Below are 18,152 nucleotides of genomic sequence, written 5' to 3'. Positions count from 1 at the left end.
ACATTTTAAATGGGTGAATTGTTAGGTATGTGAATTATATCTCAATAAAATTGTTAAAAAAAAACAATATTAGTGATTAGCTTAATCCTTAAACCCATCCTTCAATAGCTGTGGATAGTTCTAACAAGCCATTTTTTCCCCTCCACTTTTTACATTGTCCTACCTGACTTCCCATATATTTATGGTACTATGAGGTACTTAAAAGACCTTAATAAACCTTAAAGGGTAATTCTCCTTTTGTTCCTATATTTATCCTGATGGATGCTGGTTTCCTACAAAGTGCTCTGTGAAAAAAAAATTAATACAAATATAAATGGTCTAGAGAAAGCAATATGCTCATCAGAGTAAGTTGAGTTTTTATGAAAGGTCTGGCATGATCCTAGCAGGTTATGGTAGGCTAAGATAGAATAAAGAAAAACAAACAGCTCTACTTCAAATGTACAAACAAGTCATTCACACATCAAACATGGAGTGAAACCAGCTGTCATTTATAAATGACTATTTGCCGCATAATAGCCAGTAACAATTTCGGAAGGCTTATGATTCTGTTTTGGTGACCTGACAGAGGACAAGCAAGTATATCTTCTATTTATATCTTCAACTCTGAAACAAGAGCAACCAGACAGGTTCTAATGTCAGTAAAAATAAGTCTAACAAGGAAATGAAACCAGAGTTCACATAGGTTATAAATTGTTCTCCTTTCTGACTGAAAGATCACCACTTCAGACAACTGAGGAAGTAGAAAACTTTAGATTTGAGGGAAAGACTACATACTTGATATAAGTGATAAGGAAAATTTCACTAATTTCTTAATCATTCTAAATTACATGGAGTGGATTTATTTCTGATCTTATATCTGAAAAACACACATGAACTCTTTGGAATCAAATAGCCAGCCTGAATTCTTCATCATCATCATCTTCATCTTCATCTTCATCATCATCATCATAATGTATTACACTTAAATGGCACTTTTGACGTATAAAACTGGTTTATCAAGAACCTTATCTCAGACTTAATCCTCCTCCTTTCTACTGGATAATTATTTCAGTCAGATCTGTGAAGAGTACTCTTTGTGGAAAAATAATTGAACAGTTTGAACATGCTCCATACAATACAAAATATCAGCCTCTAAAACCTGATAACCCTTTTTATTATTAGAATACCCTGGTTTATTAGAATGTGTCCAATCGCCTCACTCTAACAGGACCCTGGAGTCAATCAAATGGCCCAAACTATAGTTCAGCTAAATCCAGGGTAAGTTCCCTGAAAAGAATTTAAGTACAAAAGAAACCCTACGTTGAGTCACAATAAAGCAATGCTAGAAAAAGGTAACCATTCTGAAGCATCTAAGATGGAATACCATATATGGACATATACCCACGTCCACTCGTGTTTTTATATTTAACTATAAATTTCTTAATTAACACTGGAGAGGGAGACATTATAGTTTAGTATTCTACCAACTGCAGACATATAAGTGACAAATGTTTTTGACTGTTGTGTTGAAATACGTAAGGAAAAAATACAAAACCAAAATATATATGCATAATCTAGGAAAATGTAAAAGAATACCTAATAGGAAGCAAAACTGAGAAAAAACTAAATAAGACACAGAGTTGATGATGGGGGAAAAAACAAGTAAAAAGACTAATGGTCCATTTTTCTAGATTCTGCCTATAAAAACTTGAAATTAATCCAAAATTAAGTAAACCCAGGAAAATACATGAGTTTAGCATCCAATTTTGTGAACAACAAAATAAGTAGGCACCAAAACAATGCTATTTTACAAGTATAGTCTTAAACATCATTTTAAGTCTAGGTCCATATTTGGGTTCCAATTACTTGTACCTTATCTTCTGAATCAAAACAATTTCTTTTTTTTTTAACTGGTACTTTTTTCCTAATTCAAAAGCAAAATATATACAATGTAGAACATTTTAAAAGAAAACCAAGAGAAGAAAATAAAAATCACCTGTAATAAAACCACTGAGAAATAATGAGTATTAACTTCTCGGTTTATGCACATAGCACTCTCTCCCCATCTCTTTATTTTACTTTATTTTTTCCATAACACTTACCGTTGTAAATTATACGTAGAATATAATAGATCTCCGTTTGCTTACTCATCACGTGCCTCCTCACCACACAGAGGCTCCTTGAGGGGCCTCTGCCCACCCTTCACCGCTGTGAACCCTGATCCTAGAACACCTTGGCGATTGCAGTTGTTCCTTCAATGCTTGTTGCATGAATTTTTAACCGAGATTATATTGTATATAATTTTGTATCCTAGTTATTCACTGAACTTTATATCACAGACACTTTTCCTTGTCTGCAGATGTTCTGTAAAAGCATATTTTTTAGAATGGCTATATAGAAATACATCATAATTTTTTAACCATTCCCTACTATTGGATATTTCAGGTTATTTCTAATTATTTTACAGTTCTAAATAATGGTGAGATGGGATATAAATAAATATTTATCTGCATCTTTATCTCTATTTTAAAAACAATTTATTAAAAATTAATTTACCTCTTGGGTGGGGAAGCTCTTTCTTGTATCATCTGGAAACACCGATGTATTTTTTTCACTAACAGTTTTAAAGGATGCCAGCTGGTGACGCGCCTGTTTCATGGTTTGACTAAGCTGCCAGGAAAAGGGGGAAAAAAGCAAACAAAAACTGGATAAAGTCTTAATACCAATTCCACTAAAGTGTTCCAACCTGAAAACAGGCCCCTACTATTAAAAAATGCCAGACCTAAGACAAGAGGATTACTTGCAAAGGAGACTGTGATCTGCTGATAGTGTTTTCACAACATCATTTTGTTATTCTAAGAGACTGATTTCATAAATTGATTATAAGTGCTATTACTCCAATTACTTCATAATAATGTTTTATGTACACAAAAATATAAGAACATAAAAGTCGGAATTAATTCACTTAGAAATTACTGAACAGACACATTCCTTATCTTCTACCCATCTTCTCAGTAAGGAATTATTTCTTTATTTCTTCAACTGGTCCTTGCACACCTAATTACCTTTTATCACTCCTTGCTAGATGTCTCTATTCCTAGTCCTCCTAAAATTCTTTTTGTTCTATTTACCTAAACCCTTCCTTCACCACTAAGTTAACTAAGATCTCAAATGCAAACATCTCAGTAGAGCCAATTAGTTTTAAGTACTCTAAATAATAGCTGATAATGTTAACACTAAATATGTTGACTTTGTGTTTATTTCTAATCTCTACCCAGAATTTCAGTAAGCATTTATTTTTATTTCTTTTTCAAAGACGCACAGCCTACTTTATAGTTCACAAATATGTAAAGAATATTCCTTTAAGGAAAATACAGAAATGAGCAAAGTACCTTCTGTTTTAGGCTGAGCACTGTATAGCACATGGAAGAAAAGCATATCCTTGTGTCACTCAGTAAAATTACATCAAAGCAGGGACCAGTTCTAACCTAACCAGTGACAGTTTAAAGAGATTAATTCTCTCTTCAAGGGAAATCATGACTATCATTTACAGATATAAATAATAAATGCTTTATGATTTTTTACTAATAGTGATCTAGGGATAAAAACACTCTCGCTACCAGCCCAGTTTCCTTTTAGCATTTCACCTCTGTTTTGTCCTTGCTTCTAGGTCTATACCTCAAGCCAGAGAAATCAGCTTGAAACATCAGTCTTTATTCTAAGAATAAGATTTCTACATTTGGTTGGCATAGAGTGGCTGAAAAAGTCACGACCGTTACTTACAACGCAAAAGGAGATATATGTGCAGTTGAGGTTATGAAAAAATACAAAGCCATGAATATGCCTGTTTGTACTCATTGCCAAGTGTGATGCATGTTATAGCCCTGCACAATGTAACAGATTTAAATTAGAGTACATAATTTCCCTTTCCCATCAACCCTAAACCTCTGTGAGAGTCACTGATTGATTTTAGTCCCTTAAACAGGAATTTCAACTGGCCCAGCAGTTGGAATATACTTTACATTCATTCTGTTTCTCTGTCATTAATAAAACCCTTCATCAAACCTCAACACAAAGACCCTCTCAACAGCCTGCTAAGAGAAATGAACAATGACTACCTGCAGATATCCAGTCCTAATCCCTAAAACCTTTAAATGTTCCTTTAAAAGGAATAAGGACCTTTGCAGGTGTGTATAAATTGAAGATCTTGAGATGAGGAAGTAATACTGGATTATCCAGATGGGCCCCAAATGCCATCACAAATATCCTCACAACAGCCAAGGAAGATTTGACATACAGAACAAGGAAGGTGACGATGTAGAGACAAGGGCAGATATTGCTATGCTGTGGCCATGAGCAAAGGAATGTCAGCAGACATCAAAAGCTGGAAGAGCCAATAAACAAATTTCTCCCTAGAATCTACGGAAGAAACACAGCCCTGCTGGCATCTTGATTTTGTCTCACTGAAACTGACTTTGGACTTCTGGCCTTCAGAACTGTGAGAGAATAATTTCTGCCATTTGAAGTCACTAAGGGTGAGGTAATCTGTTACAGCAGCCACAGAAAACTAATATAAGGAACAAAGTTAATAAGCATCAAACACAAACAAAAAATATGAGGATGTTACTAATTATGTAAAATGAATAGGTATATAAATACATTTCTCTTATTGCAAGATAATGGTGATTATTACATATATTTGTAAGTATATGTATGTATATATGCATCTGTATGTGTAACATGTGCATGTATTTACATATGTTAGAACATACCTATGTGTATGCATGTGTTGTGTATATGTGACCACTCAAAACCTAAAATTTGACCCAAAATCTTTTCTATTCTGAAAGCTCAGACACAGTTTTCAATCTTTTGTAGCTTTTATTAATAAAGACTGGCACTGAATCTTTAACCAAGATTTAAAAAACTCCCCGATGGAAATTAGTTATTCATAATTACGTAGAGAGCCTGGTAAATATAACTATCAATAAGCAAAGAGATTTCTGATTGATAAAATGAAAATGTACTATACAAATAAATTTTGAGGCTTAAACCTTAAAATCTAAGGCAAACAATGATCACATAGTAAAATGAAATTTAAAACTTCAAATAGGTAGGATACAATTGAACAAATATATCGATTATATATCTATGGCATTGTTTCCCACTCATGTTTCATATTTTCTTCAATTTTTAAAAATTTGTTCATGTAATTTTTTAGACAACTAGGAATTAGAAAGAAAGAATTTATATGTAACTATATAAATGAAAAACATAGTGTAGTAACGCTACGTAGGTGACGGGAAAAAAAGAGTATAGATGAGTCTCACATTCATAGAATTTCACTTACTCCATCGCCACGCGGGTCTAATAGCAATTGTAAATGTCTGTTAATGCCATAAAAACCTACCCAAAGTTACAATCAAAGTACAATGCAGTTTATTTGCAAACGATAGCGGACTGAGTTTTAGATGTGTTAAACCTTTCAATGGCTACAAAAATACTATACGATTAAAACTTCAGTTCACAGGAGTCTCTAATTATAGCCCATGAACCCCAGTGCAGTGCATCCACTGCGTTAGCTTTCATTTATCCTTAAGTAGGCATACCAAGCTACAGGCTGGCTAGTAACCTAGACCTAATACAAAAAGGCAGTCTGGGCCAAAACAGATTCCTTATCTTACTAAATGAATTAGGAAGTATCAGAGACAGGAACTGAAACTAAAAGGTCCTAAGCTGGAAAAACAAGATTAAAGAAGTCTCGAGTATGCCGAAGTTTCAGAGCTGTGATGATGAGAATACCAGGTAATAGTAGGAAAATCAGTAGAGAGAAGCATACGTGTAAACAGGGTGACCAGCTCTCCCAGTTCGCCAGCAGCTGTGCAGGTTTAGCACTGCGAGTCTCAGGTCCTGGGAGACCCCTCAATCTCAGGCGAATAGAGAAGGCTGGTCACCCTCAGAGAACAAGCGAATCAATCGAGTTAACGATCAAATATTTGTGTGAAGGTCAAAGATCCCACGCTGTTGGGATCCTCGGAGCTACCACAGATCCAGAAAATCTCTCTGGCCGCAGGCTCTTAAGGGAAGTTAGGATTTGTGTGAGTTTGTGAGTCTGCCTTTACTACTCCACGCATATCCTTAAAATAAATGTGCCCCTTGCTTGGGTTAGCCTGAATTCTTGCAGCCAAAAATGCCTCACTGAAATAGTGTTATTTTTCACTGGCAGATTAAAGAAAACTTAGCGGGTTATTCTACACCTCTTAAACCTTTACAAAACTACCAAAATTAATTGTAATTTCCCAGTGTGAAAAAGCTGGAAAACTTACATTATAAAAAGAAAATAAAAATAAAAAACAAAAATAAAAAGCTGGGATATACCATGCTAGAAAAGAAATAGTGACAAACTTAATAGTCTATAGATAAATAAAAAATTACTATATGGTAAGAATGATCAGTTGTCCAATTCCTCACCAAAACGAAGTTATCAAGGGACACCACAGAAACTCAACCCTTAGAGGTAAATATCAGCTCTAACAAAAAGCAGGGGGTGAGCTAGTTCTATGTGAACGCCTGAAATTTCTTCCACTTCTGTGATTCTAGTTCCTAACTTTAGGTGCCTAATCTTATCTCATCTTAAAACAAGTAGGCATTAGGAATGTGGAAATCTTAAAGGAGAAAAATGATAGATATAACTACATACTTGACATGTTCTTAGAAATCACCATGGTATTTTTTTCTCTATTACTTGAGAGTACGAAACTAGGCCCAAAGGGTAAAAATTACAGGGAGGAAGATTTTCACTCACTATACTGAAAAAATACTTGTAATAATTTCAAACTTTCTAAAGATTACATAAAAGTCTAAAAAGTGAGTTGATCAATAGTGGCAGTGTTTTCTAGCAGAAACTAGATACAATAAAAAGAATTTCTTAGACAGAGAAAGGTTAGGCTAGACATCTTTTCTAACATTTAATTTAAAATGTAAATAAATTCAAACATATTGTAAACTTCGAACATCCATAGAAATAGACAGAATACTATAGCAAACCCCTACATACATATCAACTAGATTTAATATATCAACTCCTGGATAATCTTGTTAATTTATAATCTCCTACTTCAACTCACCCTTATATTATTTTAAAATATACCCAGATGTCAAACCATCTCATCCTTAAATATTTCAATATTCCAAGGTTCTATGTTTCTATCACTCCAAGACACAAGGAAATTGAAAAGTACACTGATGTTCAGAAAGTGAATTACATTCACCATTTATTCAATCAGTTCAATACATAAACTAAAGGCATCAGAGCTTGAAGTCTCATTGTCTAGTTCTTAGTGACATCTAGTGGATAAAAACTGCAAGAGAAATGGTAAAATTAACAAGTATTATCACGGTATTATGTGGGCAAAAGTTTATAGGCTTAAAGTACTTTAAGTCACTGAACATTCTTCAGTAGTTCATCTTATTTTAACACAGTACAAAAATTTTTTTAAATATTGTAACATTTAAGGCTTCTCATAACCGGATTTTCTCCTACCTATCTAATCCCACTTTGTTTTTTCCTGTATAAACTATCATTAGAAAGGTTCTATAATTTATCCCCAAATATACCATGCCCATTCCATATTCTAGGCTTTTAACTGCCCCTCCTATCTCAAAAGCCTCTTGAATTTACCAATTCAATCCAGTTTAACAAATCAAAATACACAGCTCAATTCCACCTCTTCCAAGAATTCTTCCCTAACTAGTTCTCTGGAATTTAAATTATTTTGAATTCTCACAATTTTATCACCAAAGACAGCAAACGTCTCTATCTTAATCTCTAATATTGGAGATCTATTAGCTTTGTATCTCTACTTGTAAATATAAAACCCACAAAGGGTGCCATTTCACATTTCATTAGTATCTCTACAATGTTTAACAGTGTATCTGATGGACTGATCTACTTATGTTTTATGCAGGTGAAGTAAAATCCTCAGTACAGTGGAATTTATAGCTACAAGGGCCATAAAAGCAAGGACTATGTCTGTATTAGTCAATGTTCTATCCCTTTTACTTTACACAGTACCTGGCTCAATAAATATTTGCTCAACAAATTGTTCATAATCTTATAGAAGAAAACAGAAACGATTATAAAAATGATTACAAACCAAACAGAAACAAGAAAAAGTTGTAGTTTGAGACAAAGAAAAAACATTTTTTTAAAAAGTAATTCAACATTACAGGTGCTTGTAAAGCTTTCCCTGTTTATACTAACAGCACAATTGGATTTGCTTCATACTTATGACCAGGCACATTAGTGCTTACAGAACTTTTATTTTCACATAATCATCATTTCCCACATTTAAGTGATAAGATGAAAAATAATTCCCACAACAGACCTGAAAAATATATCAACTGGACAAACGCTCAGGCACCGGAAGGAGGGAGTTGGTTGGATGGCATCAAATGATTCAAGTGGATGGATCTACTTGTGGTGGTCAGTTTTTAAATATCAGGCATATTAAATGAATCGCTAAATCACTAAAAGTCAAGGTTAAAAAAACTCTCAATGTGTTAACTGATAGTTTCCTATATTATTACTTGACTTTAGATTTATTTATTGTGACAATCAGATTAAAGGACAGAAAAAAAATAAACAAAACACCCCATGTATGGATTAAACCTTTTTCCAACAGTGGTTAGGAATCACTTCTGTCCATACGCTACAAACTTACCCAAACACAACTCAAATATAATTGGGACAATGTATGTCCTTTGATCTAAAGCTCTTTCTAATAAGGTTTGAAATTTAATTACTCTGGCCCCTTATGTTAGGGGATTCTAAAGTACCTTACCAAAAAAATATATAAATTTTTAAAAAATATATATTAAAAAAATCATCCCACTAATTTCCCACTGTATAAGATAAAAGAAGGTGATGAATAGCAAAGCTGAATATGATTCTTCCTAATCTCTACTTCATATCCCAGGTATGTCATGCATCTGAAAAAAATCATAGATGTAAAATAAAATACGTACTTACAGCCTGGGCTTGTTGGAATAATTGATTCTGATTCTCTCTATCTTCTATTCCATCCCCAAGCATCTGAGAAGAAGGTATCCTAGCACTTCCAATAGCAGCATTCAAATTGTTTGGAAAAACACTTGTTCTTTTAGGAGTTAAGTGTGCTGGATCTGAAGAATGCATAGCTATAGAGCTCTCTTTTTCTGCCTACACACAAAAAAAGAAAGAATGACATGATTCTAGTAAAATTCTACTCCAATCCAGTGCAATCAAATAATGCCTATACGCAGCCCGAAATACTTAAAATTGGTGTCAGAGGGAGGTAGCAGAAAGCTTTAGCCGGCAAAGAAAGTAACATTTGCCAGGCACTTACCATGTGCTGTAACTTGCTTTACCCTGTCTAATTCTCACAACAACCTCATAAGACAAGAAACTACAGTCCAGAGGAGTGAAATCATTAGCCCAAAATCACATTGCTGGTAAAATAGCGTAAGTCAGGTCACCATCATGGAGAAGTGAGAAGACCCCTTTGCATCTCCCCCTTAAATTTTCAGCGCGTCAAACATCTATAATCCAATAAAGGTTTCTCTGCTTAACACACAAACACACCTGCGAGATCCACACATCAGCACATCGGCACATCGGAAGGTGGGCGTATTGGAGCACATCGGCAGGGTGGGAGGGAGGGAAGGACAAGGGCGGTGTCTACGGGTGCAGCTGGACAGCCGCTGCGGCCCCAGCTGCCGGGGTAGTGGGGGAGGAGGTGGAGTGCAGTTCCCACACGATGGCCGATGGCCGGGTGGAGGTTAAGAGCGGCAGAAGCAGCCTCAGCGCCCAGGAATCTGGCTCCCCAGCCCCACTCCCACCCGCTATTGCTCGGAACCCAGTAGCCACAGCAGAGATTTGTCTAAGAGCACACAGGAGTGCTGGCAGCTGTTAGGAACAGGAGGCAGCATTACGGGCTTGCAAACCTGGCTCCCCTCTACCCACCACAAGGTGGTGTCCCGAGACCAAGGCAAGCTGGACACAGCAGGGACACTCACCACCATGGTCACTCATGAGTCAATTTCCTCAACAGCAACCCCCTCCCCCTCACCTGCCCCGCGCCCTCAGGCACAACTAGCGCAGGTAAAGAAAACAGAAAGTTGTGCAGGAGCTACAAAGCAACTTGCAGATGGCTACTCCTTGTGCTGGGCTTGGCAGTGCCCAGGCGAGGCCAAGCTGTGAACCAAGCCCCGCTGCTGCTAGTGTTGGTCCTGGAGCCCCTTAGCAAGAGGGAAGGGTCTTGCTGAGGCCAGATGCTGCTTATCTGAGAGAATTTAAGAAAACCTGAAGCATGAGCCAAGACAAGCCATTCCTGTGGAAAAGCCACTGGAAACAGCTTGGGTGGGCCTGGAAAGTTGGGGCGGGGGAGGCCCAGAGATGGCTTTGTGAATTTGACTCCAGAGGAAAACAAAAGCAGAAATAAACAATTGGGAGTATGTCAAACTAAACAGCTTCTGCAGAGAAAAAGAAACCATCAGCAAAATAACGGAGCAACCAAACAAATGGGAGAGGATATTCACAAATGACACATCTAATAAGGGGTTAATATCTAAAATATATAAAGAACTCATACAACTCAACAACAACAGAAAACAGAAAATCAGATTAAAAAATGGGCAGAGGATCAGAACAGACATTTTTCCAAGGAAGACATACAGATGGCCAACAGACATGAAAAGATGTGCAACATCACTAGTTATTAGAGAAATGCAAATCAAAACCACAGTAACACACCACCCTGCACCTGTCAGAATAGCTATTATCAAAAAGACAAGAAACAACAAGTATCAGAGAGGACGTGGGGAAAAAAGGGACCCTTGTACACAGTTGGGAATGTAAACTGGTAACAGCTACTATGGAAAAAAGTAGGGAGGAAAAATAAAGAATAGAACTAGGATATGACCCAGCAATTCCTGTCCTGGGTATTTCCCTGAAAAATATAAAAACACTAATTCATAAAAATATACCTCTGTTTACTGCAACATTAGCTACAATAGCCAAGACATGGAAACAACCTAAGTGTCCGTCAACAGATGAACAGATAAAGAAGATGTGATATGTGTGTGTATATAAAATATATATGATTAAATATTACTACTTAAACATATATACATAAATTTATAAATTACCATTGTGGCAAATGGATAGATCTTGAGGGTATTATGCTAAGTGAAGTCAGACAAAAAGGACAAAAACTGTATTTCACTCATATGCGAAATATCAACCAAAAAATCACAAACTAACAAAACAAAAGTAAACTCATCAATAACAGACAACGGAATGGCAGTTACCAGAAGGAAAGGGCAAAAGGGGTAGAAAGGGTCAAATATAGAGTAACAGAAGGAAACTAGACTTTGAGTGATGAGCATGCAATAGAGTATACAGATAATGAATTACGTTGTACACCTGAAATTTGGATTATTATCCAATGTTACCTCAATAAATTTAATTTTAAAAAAATAGCATGAGCCAGAATTCAAACTCAAATCTGAATCTAAAACTCTGCCAGTTTCTAATTAGGGAAAGCAAAAAAATGAGTCAGAACACAGGAATAAAACATGCTTTCTCTACATTCAAATCTACTGCCCTCACCAGCTAATCAGATTATACAAAGCATGGAATCAAAAGAATGTGATCTCTTTTCTCATAACGTGTGCACTTTCCATTCACTCAGGGCTCACTGCGAACTTACTGCTTCGTAAGACTTCTGAAGCTGTTGTTCTCTTCTCAGCCTAATTTGTTGATTTACTCGGTGTTTGACTTGTCTCTGAAAATGCTTCAAAGCTTCTTGTTTTTTTCTTAGCTGTTCCTTGAGTTCTTTTTCAATCATATATGCTGAAGTCTTTAAAGATGGAAGATAGAAAATAAGCTAAAATGTCAACAGTTTTTCCACTTAGTGCTCTGTTACAAACACAAAGCAGATTTGTTTCAGGAAACAATCCTGAAAAAAATAAACTCAGTCCTATAATCCAAAATTCCCAGTTGAGTAAGGAAATCATGGGAGTTCAGAGATGAGAGTCTAGACGTAGCTAGTGAGTAGCCAGAACTTAAAAGCAAATTACAAACTAAAATCTGGAATTTGTGAATACTCAAATCAAATCTTAATTTTTCATTGAACTGAGAACAAACAGTATCTTCATTAATTCTTAATGAACCAATTCAAATCTATCTTATGTTACCCATTTTCTAAAGTGGGTAAAACAGTCCAGATGCACCAGATTGCTCACCACTCACCAAAAATGCCTTTTTCTAAAATGCCTTCATACTCAGAATCGTGCTCCACTTTTAACCCAGCACACTCTCCCCGTAATCTCTACCTAGTAAAGGCCCACTCAGTCTTCAAGACCATCGAATACCCACCGCCTAGTACCTTCCACAATCCTTACTTCCTCTAAGGTCTCTTATGCTACGGGACCCCTGATTAACATTAATTGAATACAGTTTTCTTGATTCCTCCGTTAGGCTATGATCCCTTGGAGAGCAGGAAATGTATTTAATTCTTCTTTGTTTCCTCTATAGCATATAACAGTAAAGACTTGAGTATAATGCTCAATTCCAAAACATTTTCTAAGCAATTTGGAACATTTTATCCCATGAGTCCCTGATCAGTATTCGCAAAGTCTTATCTTTCTTCTTTAAATACCATATAGTTTTAGCACTTAATCACATACTACCCAAACCCTTAAAATCCTTTCTGGAAATAGGCAGAGCAGAAATAAATAAATGAATATGTACATATATACATACACACATAAATTAAAAAATGAATATACAACATTGCACTACTATATAACATTTACTTCAAACTTGTCTCATTTCTTCTCTGATTTCAGGGACCACTAAGTAAACATACCTCATAAGTTTAACCTTCATATTCAGCACCCTGTCTATTCAGAAGACCTTCACACATTTTGTGCATTCCATAAATATTTACCAAATGCCCATATTTATTACACACTAAGATAAAGGTGGGAATGTGCTGATAAGCGTTTTTTCCCCTGTGACCTAGGAGCTCCCACTCCATCAGGCAGGTATGTATGTAAACACCTTGCTATGAATGTAATGTGGTAAGTGCCACAAGAAAATTCAAACAAATAGCTAAGTGAACTGCTCAGTTTGGTGAAAGACTATAAAAATCCTGTTACAAATTGTCCTCATGTGTTCATTAGCATGCATGAGTATATGAGCGTCATCGTGGAAAAAGGCACACATGTAAACTTGGCAAAATTTCCCTTCATTTGAAATGCTCCTTCCTCCTTACCATATTGAATTAACAGCCTACCCATTCTTTAAGGACCAGCACAAACTGTATTTCCTCATTCAACCAATATTCCCTGAAGACCTACTGTAAGGCAGGACAGGAATGAACATAACATAAAGGACTCTGTCCTTGCGGAACTTACAGTTAAGCTTTCTCAAGACCCCAGTCAGAAGTAATCTCTTCCTCCTCTCTTCCATGACTGCATGCTGCCTGAATCTCCATTACCAAACTTACACAAAACTTTAAGCAATCAATTAATGTTACATGAAGGCAGTGTCAATTGCATGTGCATAACAAGCAAGAGTTTGGGAAGTAAACTGAAATACACAACATACATTTAAGTTATAGCACATATGTTTGTGCTATAGTCCTAATGCAAGAATACATCTTTTTAAGACATACACAAAAAAGATGGGGCTGGAACACCACCATTTGGGCTCAAACTGACACTCACATAGGCTGGGGTTTCCGAGCTATGCGGGGAGGCGGGTTCCACCCACGCGCCCACGGGTACTACGGCCTGGTTCCTCTCGGCCAGCACTGCCAGCACGTCCTTGCTCTTCAGGGGGTTTAAAGCCAAGGGCAACCTTGAGCTAGTCTGAGGTTTCTTGAGGGAGGCCATACTTTCTGGCATCTGTGACTCCTGGTTAGGAGAAAGGAAAAGCATAAAATCTTCAAACCACCTCGTTAAAGCTCCACTTCCTAACTCATGAACCACAGTGCCCCGAAACGGCGGGAAGCCTTGGAGAAGGCAGGAGCCTGACAGAGAGTGGAAGAACGGAGATGATGGAAGAAGGAAAGGAAAAAGAAGTGGGAATAAGGCGGGGGGCGGGGGGAGGGTGCCGGGACGGGGGGCTTAAGCCTAAAATTGCCTTCCGGAAGGAATGACTGGAGGGCAGAGGGACAGACAGACGGATGTGATTGACAGAACACAGGGCTGTACCCAGCGGTGCCACAGCAAGGTAAGACCAGGAGGACTGACCCTAGCAGCCGGAGAGAAATACTGGGGTGCGAGCGCGGGGATGAGAACCTGGTCTGAGGCAGAGTCCAAATAATCCGTATCCGTTTATGGGGGAGACGCTGAACGAGGAGGGGGCCTCGGACAGATAAAAGCCTATTTCTGAAGCCCCGGGGTCCCACTCCTGTTGCGATAGCACCCACAACTCTCCAGACTCAAGCCACTCACGATACCAAAGTAACCGCTTCTAGTTAACCGTCACTTTCGGGTGGGCCGCCCCGCCCCTTAGGCTCCCTGAATCCGCCCCTTCCGGATTACCGGCACCTCCCGGGACTGGGAAGGCGTGAGGGCGGGGCTGGTACGGCTTGAGGGCGGGGTTCGGGCTCCGGGGTCCGTCACTTCCGCTGAGGGGGCGGGACATGGGCGGGCGCAAGGAACAGGGCGGAAGCGAGTGGGTTCGCAGGGCCGTGCTCCGGCACCGCCGCGGCCGTGCGGAGGGCCGGCTGCCGGACCGCTGTAGTTTCAAAGCTGACACCGACCCAAATCTTCCAGGAACAGGGATTCGCCGCGCTGAAGAGCTGACTGGCCGGGCGGCAGGTGTCCCAATTGAGGGAAGCACGGGAAAAGGAAGGAAGAATGCGGGCCTAACAGGGCTCCCTCGAGGAGCAAAAAGTCATAGTGATCCTTTTCACGCCTTGTTCCGTTTACGTAATCATATATTTGAACATCACAGCTTCTTGAGTGGTCTCCCTCCCTGCTGCTCCAAGCTCCGGAGTAATCCTCGACATTTCATTATCCCTGTGAAATACCCACTCCTCCTTTCATTTAACAGAGTTTGAAACCTTTTTATATACCAGTACTGTTCTGGGCACTGGAAGTATAAATAGGAACAAAACAGACAAATATCCCTTGCTCATGGAATTTACAATGTAATGAGTAGTAACCAAATAAACACATGAACAAGTAAATACATGTGTCTGATCAGATGAGTATTGAAGAACAGAAAAAAAAAGCGTGCTAGTGGGAGGAGACGTGAAATTTTACTTAGGATGTCTAGAGAAGACCGCACAGAGCAAAGACTCCAATGCAGTCCCAGGAGATAATGGTACAAGCTAGTGTAATTCTCAAGGAAGAGTTTTATAAAAGAATGTTTCACGTAGAGGGAACACCGAGGTGACTGTGCCCAGCAGGGCAAGAAGGCTGGTGTGGCTGGAGCAGGGTGAGAGGGAGAGTGATGAGACAGGAGGTCCCAAGTCAGGGGTGGGTAATCATGTGGAGCCTGTGAAGCCACGGAGAGGTGCCAGATAGAGAGCCGCTGGTACTCTATGCCTGGCAACCATGGCTCCCATCAAAAAGTGTCAGAAGGCTTGAGAAAACGAAGCTGACACCAAGACCTAACTAAACAAGAGGGATGAGTGATAACCACGATGGCTTTTAACGATCTAATTTCCAGTTATTCCAGTTCCCTCCAATGTTTTGTTACATGATGGAAGAAATTCTTCCTTTTTGGCTTCAAATTGTTCTAGTTAAACTTCTGGCACTTACATCTGAAAAACCTTGACAAATCGCCTTCCTTAACTTGCTGGGCAGCAAACCAGATGCAGGCTCCTGGAAGACTAACTCTGGCAAGGATCTGTCAACTAAACCAGGCTGGACCCTGCAAGTACCACAAGGAGTGAACATTGTGGCTTGTCTTTGAGGCTTTCTACCCTAGCAACTTAGTTGAGGCCTTTCAAGAAAACCGTTTCTCCCTTTGTTGAATCCTGTGTATGACAGTCTGTCTTCTTAGTGTCCCTGGACTCACCACTGGGAATCCAGTTTATTTCTTGCTAATTAAGCTTTGGTTTTTATGGCCCTTTTGCCCACCTTGTCCTCTGCCTCATATCTTGTCTCAGAGCCTCCCTTTTTATATCGACTTTTACTTCTGACTGAAGGCAGCTTCTTTCAGGAGTATACTGTGAACACTAGACAAAGAAGCACAGGCTGAGTCTGCACTATGTGGACTTCAAAATGTGACTGAACAGATTACTTAACCTCTCTGAGCTCCAATTTCCCCTTTAAAAAATCCTACTCACAGAGTTGTTAGAAGAATAGATAAAATAATATTTGAAAAGGCAATTTGTAAAGGGTGATAAAAATGTTTTACCAATTATACTCATAGATTTAGATGCTGCTTTCCCAACTATATTTAAGCACCTAGACAGGGATTCTGTCTTCTGTTAATTTAGAATAAGCCTTTCCCCTTCCCCACATCCCACTCCTCTTACTATTAGTGTAGGTAGCTAGTTAGTATTAATAAAGGAAGGGAGCAAATGGAATCAGACATTAAGCCTAATAAACTAGGGAGCTGAACCAGACAATAGGCCTGATTGACTAGGAAGTTACAGCATTCAAAGGCTCCCCTGGGGACCACTGTGTCCTTTACCAAAGGGACCTAATTTCATCCAGCCCAGTAGCCAGATTATTAGGGGGGGGAGCAGGGGAAATTCCTCTGCTGGGCCCATGCCCAGTGGAAGCCAAGACGGTGCAGGGTGAGGTCCTTTTACTATGGGGCATGTGCAGTAGGAGCCAAGATGGAGACCATAGTGAGGAGACCTCTAGCCTGGGAAAGATTGAACTGAATGAGACACAGAACTCTGGAAGACCTAGGGAATGGATTGGTTACGGGGAGGACTCAGCACAAGACCTCAAAGGATTGCGAAATAGATTGGTCACTTTGGAACCCCAAGTTAACATAATCAAATCTTACCAAAGACCTCTCAGTAACACATACTCGTTCATGCCCATTTGTTTGCATGTTCTCTCCACAGCAGCCACACAAACCTAGCAGTCGTGCAGGCCCAAATGCAGGTTCCAGACACAGCTCTAAGCGCAAACCTGAGTACAGCAATGCAGCACTGGATGGAGTGCAGCCAGGAACAGAGACTAAGCTGGCTGGATGGGGCCAGGGACTGACTGAACTGGACCAAGCTTTGGCATGGACTGAACCGATGGCACAGAATTTTTGGACCCTGGCCCCTCTGAGCTTGATGAAGACAAGAATGGACTTCTTCCACAGTGGGACAGATGGAGATGAGACACTGGGAAGCTGGAGGCCATCTTTTATTTCTACCCCAATAAATCTTATCACCACATCTCATCCTCCCATGCATGGGTCCTGGGAATGGTTTTCTTGCTACTCCATGGAAGGGCCCCATTTCCACCAGCAACTTTACTAATCTCTGGAACGTGGAGTGCTCTTCATACAGAAATGATTTCCATTTCTGCCCCTCCCTATTTGGGAGGAGGGCAAGAGAGGGAGGATGGAAGTAAATCCTTCCGGGACACGATTAGTGGGAGGACTCCATCTGAGGATCCAAGAGAAGGGAAACAATGAAGCCTTTCATGAGTTAGGGATGATTTGTGGCTTCTTCATGATTTTTCAACTCGTTTTTATTTGATTGCTGAAGCTTTAGAAGAACAGAACTCCAGAGATGTTCTCTAGAATGTCCTGGCTTCATCTTAAATAGGTCAGCAAACTGGATCTTTCCAGCACTTTAAAGCCAATTAATGTCTCTTCTTTGTTCCTCTGGAGAGCTGCTGAATAGAGCACGTTCAGCAACCATGGACACGAGCCTGAGTTCCTCTCAGTTTCTGAGGGGGCAGGAATTCTATTCAGAAATCAAATATTTACTCTCAGCATAAAAGGCTTTGATGTTTTGCAGTTTCCAGTATGGAAATGGGAGTGCCTCCTCTCTGCCTCAGAGAAATGGACCCAGGACCCCATACCACTCCGATCACATATTTCTCCCAACAAACCCATACCTCCCGAGACACCATATCTCTGTAGAATGCTCTTTCTCTGAAAGACTCCTCGCACTTACAGAGATCTGCAGGCAGCGAAACCAGGGCTCGAG

General features: G+C 39.1%; 1 protein-coding gene across 1 annotated transcript in view; it reads right to left on the bottom strand.

Annotated features, from left to right (window-relative positions):
* The window catches only part of CCDC15 (coiled-coil domain containing 15), a 43,369-nt gene extending 28,863 nt beyond the window's left edge, over positions 1-14,506 (bottom strand). The window contains exons 1-5 of the mRNA XM_054592723.1: positions 14,485-14,506; positions 13,753-13,941; positions 11,730-11,879; positions 9,011-9,199; positions 2,536-2,649 (exon numbers count right to left, since the gene is read on the bottom strand). Coding sequence (XP_054448698.1) covers positions 2,536-2,649; positions 9,011-9,199; positions 11,730-11,879; positions 13,753-13,932 — 633 coding nt within the window. The 5' untranslated portion in view covers positions 13,933-13,941; positions 14,485-14,506. The remainder of the gene's footprint in view (positions 1-2,535; positions 2,650-9,010; positions 9,200-11,729; positions 11,880-13,752; positions 13,942-14,484) is intronic.
* Positions 14,507-18,152: the final 3,646 nt, after the last annotated feature.

The sequence above is a fragment of the Pteronotus mesoamericanus genome, unplaced genomic scaffold, assembly GCF_021234165.1.
Source record: "Pteronotus mesoamericanus isolate MK-2021 breed Mesoamerican mustached bat unplaced genomic scaffold, CSHL_Meso_final scaffold_371, whole genome shotgun sequence".
NCBI classification, from domain to species: Eukaryota; Metazoa; Chordata; class Mammalia; order Chiroptera; family Mormoopidae; genus Pteronotus; species Pteronotus mesoamericanus.
Note: the sequence above shows the minus strand (reverse complement) of the source record. Positions and strands in the feature narration are given on the sequence as shown.